The sequence below is a fragment of the Acyrthosiphon pisum genome, chromosome A1 (assembly GCF_005508785.2).
Source record: "Acyrthosiphon pisum isolate AL4f chromosome A1, pea_aphid_22Mar2018_4r6ur, whole genome shotgun sequence".
Taxonomy (NCBI): domain Eukaryota; kingdom Metazoa; phylum Arthropoda; class Insecta; order Hemiptera; family Aphididae; genus Acyrthosiphon; species Acyrthosiphon pisum.
This window is the reverse complement of record NC_042494.1, coordinates 103963034-103977626: the sequence shown is the minus strand read 5'-3', so window position 1 is coordinate 103977626 and position 14593 is coordinate 103963034. Positions and strand designations below refer to the sequence as shown.

The window sequence follows — 14593 nt, the reverse complement described above, 5'->3', positions numbered from 1 at the left end:
TCAGGTTTTATGACATGAATTAACACTTGTAATTGGTTTAATCAAATGTAAAAAATGAAAGAAAAAAAACGATTGGCGGTGTCAAAGTTAATCTATTTTGAGTTCAAAACTTAGTTTGATTACTTTAAAAAAGTGTTAGCACGTTTTGAAGTTGTTCATGTATTTCTGTTGATGCAAAACGAATTATTGCTCACAATAACAAGTTTTGAAGAAAAACGTAATATTGGCAATACCACGTTTTGCAATGATAACAAGTATGCCCCAATGCAAATAACATGGGCAAAAATACTTTTTGACTTGATTACTTGAACATGATAATACCACGTTTTGCTTTGACATTAAATGTGGCAATATCACGTTATACATTGAACATTAGTTTTAAAATCTTATTTTAAAAAATTTTATTTACAAAAGTAATCGGTATAATTTAATTCTGACTGAAAAATCGAATTCCTCACATTTTTTGCCATAAAAATCGATGTTTAACTCGATTTTCGAAATTTTGGTAATACCACGTTTTTGCCGCCCTTCGAGTTAGAACACAGTATTTTATATTAAACGTTTTAATACTTATTTGTTACTATATATATACTTAGTTATTGAATACTTTATTATGTTAAAAGGGCGTTACCAAATTTCACTTTTTTTCTGGAAACAATTAAATATTGAATTTTAAAGATAAAAAATTATTTTATATGAAATATTAAACATGGAACACCCTAAAACTAAAGTTGCTTATTATATTGCCTTAATTAAATTTATATTTAATGCTATATTGGTATTAAAAAAATTTATATAGTGTACGCCATTTTAACAATTTTAATTTTATAAACACCCTTTTAAAAACATAATATAATAAATAGTGATATAATAAGTCCTTTTAATATTTTCATTTCTACAAACGCAAAGTACCAGTGTATTTATAATATTTTGATAGTGATGACGTCAATAATTTTTTACTTCTTGAATTACTCCTTAATTTTTATGTTGTTTTATCGGCGCTTTAGAAAACTATTAGGAATTTTAAATTTTGATCTTCCGATCCACATTCCCTTCGAACAAGATATTATTGAAGGAAATCAAAGCAGTTTTACTGCCCCAAACGGCGGTGTAGACACAAAAAAAAAATAAAAACACATGTCATTGTAAAATCAATACATTCATCGCTCCGCTCAGAATCTAGAATATAAATATACATTTTTATAGAAAAAAATAAGTATTATACCTTTTACATATTATATAGAAGGCTTTCAAAAACTACGTTTAAGTAATAATTTTTAATTTTTCATGGATGTTATGTTTATATTATTACATATTATATAGGTAGCCGTCAAAAAAAATATAAAATATCATAAATGTGAAAAAATAATATCTAGAATAAATATGAATTACAATTATGCCTATATGAAAGATAAATCAGTACTTATATATATTTTTATAAATTGATTTAACGATTTAAATTGTGTAAGTAAAAATATTTATGTACCTATCTTCCATATTTAAAATAAAATATTTTATAAAATATATAATTCAATCATTATATTTAATGGTTTATATAAATATAGTTTTCCAAGTATTCTATAAAGTTTTATAATTGAACACTGAATTTAAGAAATTATAGTTTTGTAGTATAAGCTGAGTTAGTAATATATCTAAAATTGTAATGTTTTTAATTTAATTAAAAGTTATAACTTATAATCATCGTTTAAAATATTTGTTTCAGTTCCTACAAAACGTTTATTTTACAGACAAAATAACTATCTATTTAATTACAATTGAATTATTTTACTAAAATTGTTAACACTGTACTGCAGTCGTTTCCATTATTTCTCATATTTTGTCATATGTAATAATTCTATGTTATTATGTTCTAAATAATTATAAAATAATTGTAAAATATTTACTTTGAATTAAAAAAAAAAAATGTACAGTTTGATATTTAATCATAAATAATTGACAATGAAAAGTATTATTGCATAACAATACTAACTGAAATTATATATCAAGAGTAGATAATAACAGTTTTACAATAAACCACAAATGTCCATCAAGTTGGCATCAGCACAATATGCTAGAATAATATTAATAATCAATTTGGATCAAAGGCAAACGTTTATGTTATATTTTTATCATATTTTCAACAAAACAAACAAATATAACTCGACTATTGGATTAGTAGCATAGGTATGTACATATTTAAACCTGTCCTTCCCATCTCCCACACATTAAATTAATTGAATTATTTTTTTCTGGAATCTCAAATATCAAACACAAAATTGAAGCTTAATCTACGTCGATCAAAGAATATCGGGGCATGTGGGAGCTGGTCGTATATAATATACTATATACCTAGCTACTTACCATTATATGTTCGCCGGCCGATGTATACTGTTGTGTGACCCAGCTGATGTGCTAGGGCATTTAAAGATAAAAACGAACCGTCAAGTCAATCCGGGCCACTGATGTGGGATAGATGGATAGATATGGATAGACGGAGAGCGTAGGAGAGGGGTCGCAGAGGATTGATAAAGAGAAAGAGACACTCACACACACATAAATGTGATGGGGTTGGCAAGGGGTAGAGAAGAAACGGGCTAAAATCCGGGGCAATCAATTTGTTTTACATCAGAAAACCTGGCCGATCGGAAAACAAAAACTCGCAGACGGGACGGGAAGGGTTGTGCGTGTAAGGGTTAGGGATAACACACGATAGTAGTAGAGTGGAAAAAGAACGTGAGATTAAGTGAAGGGGGCAGTGCAATAGTGGAAGAAAGATAGAACGAGTGAGCAGAGGGTGAGACACAGACGGTGGGCGTGGTTTGGACGCGTACCAAACACGTTAGATAGATGATAGGGACTCGGAGCTTTTGTGCCGGCAGTTTATATACACTCCTCTGCAATACAGTTTATATAACACGAATACTATTACTATTACTACTATTATTACGAATACACAGAAAATAGTGTATACAATGTGTGTGTGTGTGTACGCTATCACTATATACCTACTATATGCGACTACGTCACTCTCTGCACGTGAACGTTCATCTCCGCTTACCACCCTTTGCGTCCGGCCCTTCCCGTTAGGCACGAACCCGATCACCGGACACGGTGTTTGGCAACAAATTTAGCGTTCCTTTTTCCTGACGACGGACGACTATACAGAGTTCGATACACACTACCACCATCCTTATTTCTCCTCCTCTTCACTACCTCTCATTCTCTCTCTCACTATATATACATTACATGTTTCAACCCCTACCCCAACCCATCATTCCTTTACCACCCGACCGAAAGCCAATCTCTCGGTGGCGGCCCGACAACAATTTATCAGGGCTGCCTTTTATTTTGTACTGACAAATGCCTTTTTGTTTATCGCCGGAACGGTAACTCGTAATAGTTATTTATATAGATATTATATGTTTTATTTTTTTTCTGGTTGAAAAAAAAGTCTTTATAAAGGGTGTATGAGAAGAGGTCGGAACGATAGCAGAGGGAGATGATTTTATCCGGTGCTATTTGTTATACATAACATAATGATAGATGACCAAACATAATACACATATATCAAAATACTGTATCTTATATGGCCAGACAATTTGACTTTCTACAGGCATTGTACAACAACAGAGTATGTCCCACGAGAAAATATGAATCAAAACCTGAAACAAGTGCATAATAACACGTTAGAAATATGAACGGCATTTAAGTAAGATCACGCAGTCGAGATTCTTTAACTCATTTTTCTTTCGTTTTTCGTTTTTTGTTTAGTGTGCTGAGAAAAAAAAATTTTAAAATAATGATAATAATATTTATAAACATTTAAAATCAACACTAAATATTTGTACAGCTGTTATGTTTTGGGTGTTTTTATAGTTTTATCTATACAAACAATTTTACGAGTAGGATGGCCAAAGAGTAAACTCATTTTAGAATGTTTCACTAAGAAAAACGTTATGATAATAAGAATATTATAGTAAAAAATATTGTATTATTGTCAACATTTAATGAAATCATAAAATAACAAAGTATTATAAAATATAATTATAATATAAAATCTTTAAGTTTATACAGTTTGAGGTCTGTACGTGCATTGTAAACAAACACTCGGGAACAATCACTTTCTGACGAAAAATTGTTGTTGAATTTGACCAAGCTTGACTTAATTTTAACTAAGTTTTATATTTAGTTGGAACAATATTATATAATTTTCAAGATTTTCAACTTTTACAATACCAATTTATTTTTGCTGACATAAAATATAGCCACGAATCGTGTAACTTTTAAAAACTTGACTACTCAAGTACCTAACGGCTACCATGTATATAAAATACAATGAAATCGGAATACAAGAATCCTCAAGGATTATTCATTATTTTTGATTATTTTTCCCACTGTTCATAAATATTGCAGTTCTAATGTGTACTGATTTTTAAAATTAAACTTAAATTTATATTTATTACATTTATTTTTCAAACTACAATTGTATAGAATAGTCTATAAATAAAGTCGTAATCTGAAAATTAACTTAGGATTAAGACGAAAATACACCGACACGTAAATGTCGAGCGATCGACGAAGGGTGGTTTTTTTGTACACAAAATAACAGTACACATTTCAGAATAAGTTGAGCATTGTACTATTAAACAAACAGAGTCTTATGTTGAATACGTTTTACATTACGTTTAACGCACCGTAAAGATGGTGCTTTTTTATCGTAAATATTTCGATTTTTCGCACGACAGTAAAATCTCCTTTGGAATGCACGAGTATACACTGTACACGCCATTACGTCAGTTGTTTAAAACGTATTTGAAACGCATACCATGTAAGCAAATATGCTACGGATTGAAGTTTTAAAGTATATAACATCCATGTAAAGTGTATTTCAATATAATATTATGAAATACACGACGTCTTGTGTATTTTAATGACTGGCCACCTATTGTGTTATTATTAATTGATAAAATTTAAATAATAAATTGCACAGGTTCCTGCAACGATATTGTAGTATTATAATATTTATCTGCAATCTTAATTTATTATTCACGTTGATTTGAACACTTTTTGTACTAAATTGTGTGAGATTTATGTACATAGCATTTATTAAATAATCCCCACAAACAACATTAAACAGCTTAAATATCGAAGAGTATGAAAATTGAAGATTTTATGTTCAATGAAAAACAAATAACTACCCATAAAAATAACATATTTTACATAATTTACATAATATTTTTAAATAATTTAAATTACAGATATTAAGTTTCAATATGCAAAGGGAGGTGAAACCTTTCTTAGGTCACGGAGACAGATCCCCATCGGGGTCGGTTATGGGGGGGGGGGGGGGGTATTGAGTGAAAATAGCAGGGGAAAGAGTCCTTTAGTACATTATAAAATAAAAATAATTCAATATTGTTTGCCCTCTAGTCAAATTCCATTTCGATTGTTTCAAAACAAAAACTGCCATTGGATTTTGGGGTAAAATTATCAAAACAGAACAAACGCGGTGAACAAAAACTATTTTCGTATTTTGAGTACTTCAATTGTTATTGGTTTACTATACATATATAAGAATCATTGATAGTTGTTCTCCTCCTTGGATTTAAAGGATAAACGAATAAACGTTGTATAACGAAATCAGAAAATGTACAAAATTACTAAAGGTGTAGCACAATGTATTTAATTAGTTGGGCTTCTCTTTTAAATCGAAACAATGGCGTTTTCTATTTAATTATATGCGTAGCAATCGGAATGGATTTGTAAGACGTGTTAATTTGTATAATCACAACCATATACATCCGTGCTCAACGTTTTTAAAATCATCTAATAATTATAGGTATAACAAAAAAACCAATATTAAATTTATTCTTTAAATTTATTTCCTACGAGTATAATCGTACCATGCGAGTTATTTTAATTATTTACATTGTGTATATACTGTTTATAATTTAAATAGTTTTTTGGAATACACTAAAAAATATATATATATCATAGTTGTTTTCGAGATAAACCCGATTATTGCGGTACCGAATAGCAAGTAGAATCGTAGGTATTACTAATGCATTATCCATATGCTTTTACTTCGCATTTTACAATACATATAATAATCTTTACAACACACATTTATATTTCATAAGGAATTTGATATTGCAGGGTATTGTAACAAATGTATTTGTAAAAAAAAAAAAATAATAATAATGTTTTTTATTGAAATATTTATGACATTTTTAATGGCTTAAAAAAATAATACACAGAAGAAATTTAAAAACCAACATAATCATTTAAACAATAAATATTTTATTTTTCAGATATTTTATTCTCTAAGGATTTAATAGAAAATGTATAATCGTAACCGAAATGCCATAAGAATAAAAGTACATATTATTCTACAGAGGTACCTGCCGCTATTATTTTGTAAATATAAATTATTTAGATTATTTAAACGGTTCGTTACCTAACTGATATCATATAATCATCGAGTAATATAATTGTTTATATTTAATTTTAAAACTATTGTAGTGACGAAAATTGAAGAGATTTTCATTCAATTTGAATTATCGGAGTGGAAATATAGGTTTTCAGGACGGTTTTATAAAAAAAAAAACAATTTCTTCAATATAATATTATTATCATCGGATTTAATGTTCTTGAAAAACTAAGCCGCTTGGCAACAACGGTCGGTTAAATATGATGATTGGTTTTCGTTCGAAACACAAAAGACTTATCATATTTTTCCGGGGTCCATTTCATGATACATAATGATTGGTCAATATACCACGGTAATATAAATGTACAAGAACAGTAACCAATGAAGTGACCCAAACTGAATGGCTCAAATATTTGTCTAGTACACAATACACGGTTGACGCGGGTGGTGGTTGGCGGGTAAAATAAAAACTTACGACCATTCTAATAATACTTTTCTAGACGATTTAATGTGAATCTGTTCCTCGGACGAAGTTCCACTGAGATGGCAAGTAGGAAGGGAAAAGGCCTTAGTGGGATCAGCTGAACAAAATGTGCACTGGACTAAAAGAGAATAGGATTTTCTATTTGAAAGAAAGAGATAGTTATTCGGAGTGCAAAACTAAGGACACATTTCCAGTGACCCAAAGGACATACGGAATCGGGTCGGTTGATAAAGGGACAACTTTTTTTTTACATGGTGAAGTCGTGAATAAATCTTATTGCAAGATATGTCTGATGACCTTTGTAGCGCGTTGCAAACAAATTTTCTGTAGCTCAATTAAAAAAGAATTTAAATAATATATTATTATTGTCGTTGTTGTTGTTTTTTTTTATAGGAGCGATTTTTGAACAAGGATCTGACGAAGTGCAAACCGCATTCAAATTAGCCGTGTTTAAGCATAACCAAAATAATACTGAAAGACGATTTGAACTACAAGCATATGTGGACGTCATTAAAACAGCAGACGCTTTCAAACTGTCTAAACTAAGTGAGTTTTTTTTATTATTTAATTACATCGTTTTAATCACAAAAAAGTTTCCAAATAATTTACATCTATAAATAAATAATTTTAACAGAAGACTGACATTTTTAAACAAACGATATCGTTAGATTCGTATTTGTGTACATTAAAATATGTAGAAATTAATAACTGTATTTTACTACCCATCAATATTCCATTATTTCTTTAACCTATATTTTATTAGTGAATATTATTTGTTTATCTATCGCTTTAGAGTTAGACTGTACAATTTCTAAGGATGTTTGTCATCAAATTAAATATTGTTCTTATAGTGATCAAGACTCAAGAGTTATAGAGAAGTTAGATGAGTTACAAGAATGGTATATTTATTCTTAAAAACAGTAATAAATCAATTCATAATAAATACAATTAAAAAAAACATACATATTGTGTTGTAATTTATAACCAAGATTGAATTAAAACATTGAAACGGAATTTGCTTACACAATTTATTTATTGTATTTTTGTATTCACAGTTTATATTAAAATATTGTCATTGTTATCTGCGTTCAATTTTAATGTTTAGATATACGTGTTCCCTGAAACATGTTTACTATTAGAAACGTAAACTCGAGAAATATTATATACGAGTGACATTATAAAGACGAAATTATGTCTCTTGCTTAAATAATCCAACTCGATAGAGTATAAAAAATATATTTTCCTAATAATAATTTACTCTTATAATATTAATAATTGAAAAAAAAATTAATATATTCTTTAGATTGATTGCCTATCCGTTCATTATAAATATTCACTGGAATTATTATACATACATTTATAAAAGTTACCTATCTTAGCGTAAATAATTGTTATTGAAATTTCCATTAATTGAAATTAAATTTAAATTAATCGTTAGCGGAAGTGATATATACACTGTTTCCTCTTAAGCTTAATTATTATAAGTTCGGTGATTTTAATATATTAATTTCCATTTGAATGCATTTCTTAGGAAGAAATTATGAATTTCTACTCGTATTGTGTGCTACCTACCGATAGGGTGCTGCTTATTCCAACAATTCTTCTATTATACAGTAATCTAGCAGTACCTTTTTTGTAATTATATTAAGGCACCCGGTGCCGATGCAATTTTGTCCTCAAAAATACACTCTGCGGGAATAACGATGCCACCTTGTAGAATCAACCAAATTTCATATTTTTTTTTAATTGATAGAGGGAAATATTATACAGCCCGCATCGATACCTGTTTTTCAATAATTTATTCTCAAACTTTATAATATGTCTAGAAAAATACAAGATGAAAAGCATTTTTTTACTAATTTTTAATGCAATTATTTGAAATAAAATACAAAATCAGAGATCGATGCGGGCTGTAAGAAGTCTTCTTCTTTCAGATAAAAAAATAGTCATCAAAATCCGACAATTCTACAAAGCTTGAGAGTTATTCCCGTAAAGTCAGTTTTTTCGATATAATACACCCTATCAACCCCCCCCCCCCTAAATAGGTATTGGGTAGTAGATTAGTGGAAAAGTCTTATAATTGAGATGGCAACTAAAATATAAAATTTAAAAATTAAATTTTATAGAATTATGGAAAATTTGAAAAACTGGCACCGAGACCATTAAGTTAATTTCCTTCTTGTGTTACTGTTATTTATCAATCGTCATTTTAAATTTCACTATTCAGAAAACATTTCGGTTTTTAGTTAAAAAAGATCTCAGAACATTGTCAACAAATGTCATCAATTGATGTTCCACATTTTTCAATTTTACAAATTTAGCTTTGCTTATAAAACTTGTAAATTTTACATGAAAAAAATAATATTCCTCTTCAAGTATCGTATCGTAAATATTAAGGCTAGTGGCCTTAGTTGCCGGGCTTCATGATCAATTATAATAAAAAAAAAAAGTACATATTTAATACTATATAATATTGTTTATAATTTATATTACTTTACAGTATAATTGTATTTGTATGTCTATTAAATTATCGGATACATATATTATATAACAACAATTTACACTGATATACTATTTTAAAACATAAATAAAAAATCTAAATGTATTATTTCATTTATTTGATGATACTTTACCGTTAATTATTTTAGATTCTAATAGCTAAATAAAACAATTTGAATTTAAAATGTTGTTTATTTTCTATGCTCTTAAATTTTGGTTATGAATTTCCATCTGACCAAATAATGAAATTTTTTGAATTTTCTAATATTGTAGTTTTATATATAGCCACTAACAAACATTCAGTCTTCGTTGTATGATATTATTATATAATTTTGACACGTTATATCAGATCAAAATGCTGTAAGATTATTAATTATTAATGATTATATTTATCATTAAACTAAAACCGCTATTTTTTTTACATTTTCTTTCATGTTTTCGTAGTTTATTAGATTTTGAGTTACTTACAAATATCGATTTCCTGTAAATATCAATTCACTCAGACGATTTATAAGATTAAACAAGGTTAAAATGGTACCCATACAATTTGACGATCATCTTTAGTATTTCATGATAACTGGGAACTTGATGTGACACTATAAGCGGTATAAACATGGTAATGGCACGTACCATTTTGTTTACTCGATTCTATCTATAAAATAATAAATAAAAATAACGCGTACCTAGATTGAGTAGTATTGCAATTTTATATACACATTTTAGATTAAGTATAAACTATAAATACAATTTATTTTAAATGTATCACTATTTAAGTAGGTATATAAGGCAAATAAATACGTTTATTTTGATAGGTAAATAATAAATAATATTAATTAAATTACACTAATAATATCAATAAACAGTAATACATTTATAAAACAACTTCAGTGTAGCATTCTCGTTAAATCAATACACACTGACTGACAAGTGATATTATATCCCCGTTCGTTTCGTTATCATAATATTAACGTTGAATTTATGTCAAAGGTATAATATTACATTCTACTAATACTTGTTGGAAAATAAATCATTAAATTTAAATAAAATTATGCGACTGTTACCGATTGGAAAAAAACCCTTTACATCGAATTATATTACAAGTGATATAAAAATTATATTATGTGCAAGTACTATACACTTTAAATAAAAATAGTATGATGATATGCCAATTAAATTAATAAAAATGTATATAACCTTAACATTTAATTAAACTAATTAATAATTCGATTCACTTAAACTGAAACGAATACCTGTAGAATGTATATATTTTTTTTGTAATTTGTATTTTGTCATGAAAATATTGAGCTTCAGTGGCTAAATGAAACGTCATTATCGTTCCCATTTTCCTTGGGTGAACCACTGACAGACGCAGTATTCAAAATAATAATAGAATAAAAACGAAATGCACTGAGCATAATATTAATATTATCTTTGTTCTTCAACACATTAATGTAGCTATATTGCCTATTCGATACGCCCTGCTACACATCATATTATTTAAAAAAAAATTTGGACAAGGTACAGTGACCGAGTTTTTGGCACTCGTTTCGCTTCACTTATCTCAGCACATTAAAGTAGTGTGTTATCGCGTATTAAAAGACATTTAAAATTGAAAGCGATAATAAATCATCGAATTCGAAATGGAGGTAATGATTTAGTAGTAAGTACTTATATTATATAATAGGACATTTTAAATATTTTTATATTGCTCGTACAAATAATAAAATATGATTGAAGATTTTGAACATTTATTGAATACGAAATAATACAATGGGAACCGGTTAGTAAAGACTATATTGAAAAATTGCAATAAACCAATAATTTATGCTGGATAATTATGGTTTTTACTAAATTTAGCTTACCTTACTTAATTATTTTCAAGTTTTTTTTATTATAGGTCATGATTAAGTAGGAATTTAAGTAGAATTAAACAAAAACATCTTTCCAGTTTCACTCCACTGACTGGACTATTCTACTATAATTCCATGGTTGTCAGTCGACCAAAAGTAATATAATAATTACACTGCAAATATACTTTACATGATTTATAGTCCATATTATATTATTAGAGCGTGGATCTGTGTGCATTTGCATATTTATTCTGGTTGATCGTATGATAAACTAAGTGAGCAACAGATTTGTACCATGACATAACGATTTAAATAAATGAATCTTTTTTAGTTCATATTTTTTCATATTTCGACATTTATCTATTTTAAGGCCTTATTTTACAATTTTAATTGCATATAATATCATCTTTAGTGCTTATTTTGATGTTTTATTTTGTGTTTTTTGGACATTTTTGAAATATATATTATTGTAATATAAGAAAATAATATTATATTTGTATAGTTTCGATTAATATCAAAATAAATAAATATGTATACTTTTAGGTACAAATGGTATTATCAAATATTTTTATATTAATTGATTTATCATTTTTTTATAAATTAAAAATACCTACAAAATGATGAAAGTAAGGAAAAAATTAAGAAAAGTATTTATTGTAGGGTTCCATAATTTTTAAGAATATTATATATTGTTTTAATTTAATGTTCAATAAAAAATGTGTTTATTTGTTTATTTTTCATGCACATTTTAATATTTTAGTGCATATATATTTATCCATATTAAGGATTTTTTAGCGCATATTTGAATGGTTATTAGTGCATATAAATATCGCTCTATATATTATGTATTACCCTATATTTGAATAACGCGAAGCAATTATAATGCACAGCAATACTTAGATCACGAATATTTTTTTTGTATCGAAATAATGTTTTCAGATTTATTTTAAACCTATACGGCTGTACCTATAGGTGCATTACATACGCATTACGTGAATATAATAAACTATACTTTATTGTTAGACGTGTATGAAATGGTAGCTTTAACTACGAGGGACCCGTGAATAATATAGGTGACTGATGTACATTCTATCTATGAGATCCACGTGGTGCATAAATCTCCGAAAACGGGTAGCGTGTGAACCGAAAGGCGATACTGACTCTTGTCAGAATTCGTTACACCGACATTTTGTGGCACTTTATAATACTATAAAATTCTGAACATATTATATAGTATTATTTATACCTGAACCACCACATACTGCACATTCGCGGACAATGAAGTGGAAACAGTTTGATTAAACATCGTTGTGAATCAGCTGACCGTGTCGAGACAGACACGTTGAAAACAGACGGTTTCAGGCTACGGTTGTCGTAAGAGTGACCAACCGGAAATATGACCCGCTCACCGAGTATAGACTATCATGGAAAATGATACATTTTTGGATTGTGTTTAACGCGCAAAGAGTTGTGTAAGTTGGCACGATATATGCCAAAGATATAAAACAAACCTCAGCTATAGGCGTGGTCACTGGTTTCTTCGGCGATGACGTCACGTATTAATGTATAATAAAGGATCCTATCGATATTATAATCATACTACAACTATATATATTACCCCAAGTTAGAGGGTATCCACACTGGTTGGCCTCCTCCTCACGCCATTTCATTTCATGTACCTTATATTAGCTATCAAATTTACTTATTGTATTGTATATAAATATTACAGATTGTAAATACACTATTTTTATCTAATAAAAAAAAAAACTATAAACATCCTATTCTCCATATCTAACTATATTGAAACTATCTGAAACCAACACAATTCGAGTTCGGCCTAGTCGTTATAATAGATTTAATAAAACGATAGAAATTTTATAATTTTTTATCATGTTAGATATTATAATTTATATTATCGTATAATATGTTATTATATTTATCGGTTCTCTTTTATTATATCGTCTAAATATTTTAAGTATTATTTAAAAAAGGACAAATTATTAAACGACAGACTTGAAAGTAAAATTGACACTAAATCAATATGGAGCTTTCTAACGACGGATAAAATATTATGTCAACAATATAATTGACATTTGTGGCTTATTCGATATAACCGCGAATACAAAATATAATATTATGAATAACACGACGACCAATATTTATACTTTTTTGTTTGTCCGTCAATAATGACTGAACTGTAGTTGAAATTTGTGCATTGACAGTTTGATATAACTTTTTGCGGATTTGTCAAACATTCGTTATAAAACGTGTGCATTTCAGTGGTTCCGATGTTTCGGATTATTTTCGACTGGGCTTACTACCACCACTGCTCAGAACGTATTAAATCATGGTGGCATGTTATTCCGGTAACCTTAGTAATGGTATACGCTAACAATAATGGGTATCGAAGCCGATCATCTTATATAGGAACACATTATAATAATTGGTACGAGTATAATACGGCGATATTAATTGTTATGGGTAGGTGCATAGACATAATATGTCTATATTATAGAAAAGGTGTGACAGGAAAGTATATCATCACCATGTAAATTGACGTTAAAATAAAACGTCAATAAAAACGGCTCTTTCGGTGTTGTAATTTTCATTACTTATTTGCAAAACCATTCCATTAGTGTGTCACTTATTTATTATTTCCTTCTGCAGATTTACCCGTGGACCGTAAATACTAAAATAAACACACTTAAAGTAAAAAAATAAATTCATTGTTTCTTCGATTTGATTCAGTTTGATCAGTACGTGCATGACGGTTACGCATAATTTATTCCTATCAAGTATTTATAAATACAATAAATATTCAAACTCGAGAGACGGTTTACCATTTTACATCGTCACGATCATCGCGATCTTAGATACATAATCATGAAAATAGGTGGTGTTATCATTGTTTGGTACATATCATTTTATAATACATGTAATTATAGGTCTCGCCGAACGTACTAAGTAAAAGTTAATGTTTTTCATTTCGAAAATTAACGGATCGTTAATTATTATATCAATTTAGTTTCGAGTAAACGAACATCTACAGTTTACGCTACACGTGTTTTCGATTAACAGAGTCGTTTTAATCCGTTTTTAATTCACTTCGGAGGAGTGAAGTAAACTTAATATAATGTCTTATAAATTAAATATACAGACACTTTCGATGGAACATTTCCACATATATAGGAAATATTCGATCAATCTACAAACCACGGTTATAATATTATAGAATTATCTACTTTTATAAATTTGATTCAATTTGTCCGTAAATCAAGATGAATGATAGTATATATTCTGCATAGGCGCACATAGGGGGGTGCTTGGGGG

General features: G+C 28.5%; 1 protein-coding gene across 1 annotated transcript in view; it reads left to right on the top strand.

Annotated features, from left to right (window-relative positions):
* LOC100159738 (glutamate receptor 1) overlaps nucleotides 1-14593 on the top strand; it is a 205493-nt gene that overhangs the window by 26044 nt on the left and 164856 nt on the right. Inside the window, exon 2 of the mRNA XM_029487942.1 lies at nucleotides 7308-7460. Coding sequence (XP_029343802.1) covers nucleotides 7308-7460 — 153 coding nt within the window. The remainder of the gene's footprint in view (nucleotides 1-7307; nucleotides 7461-14593) is intronic.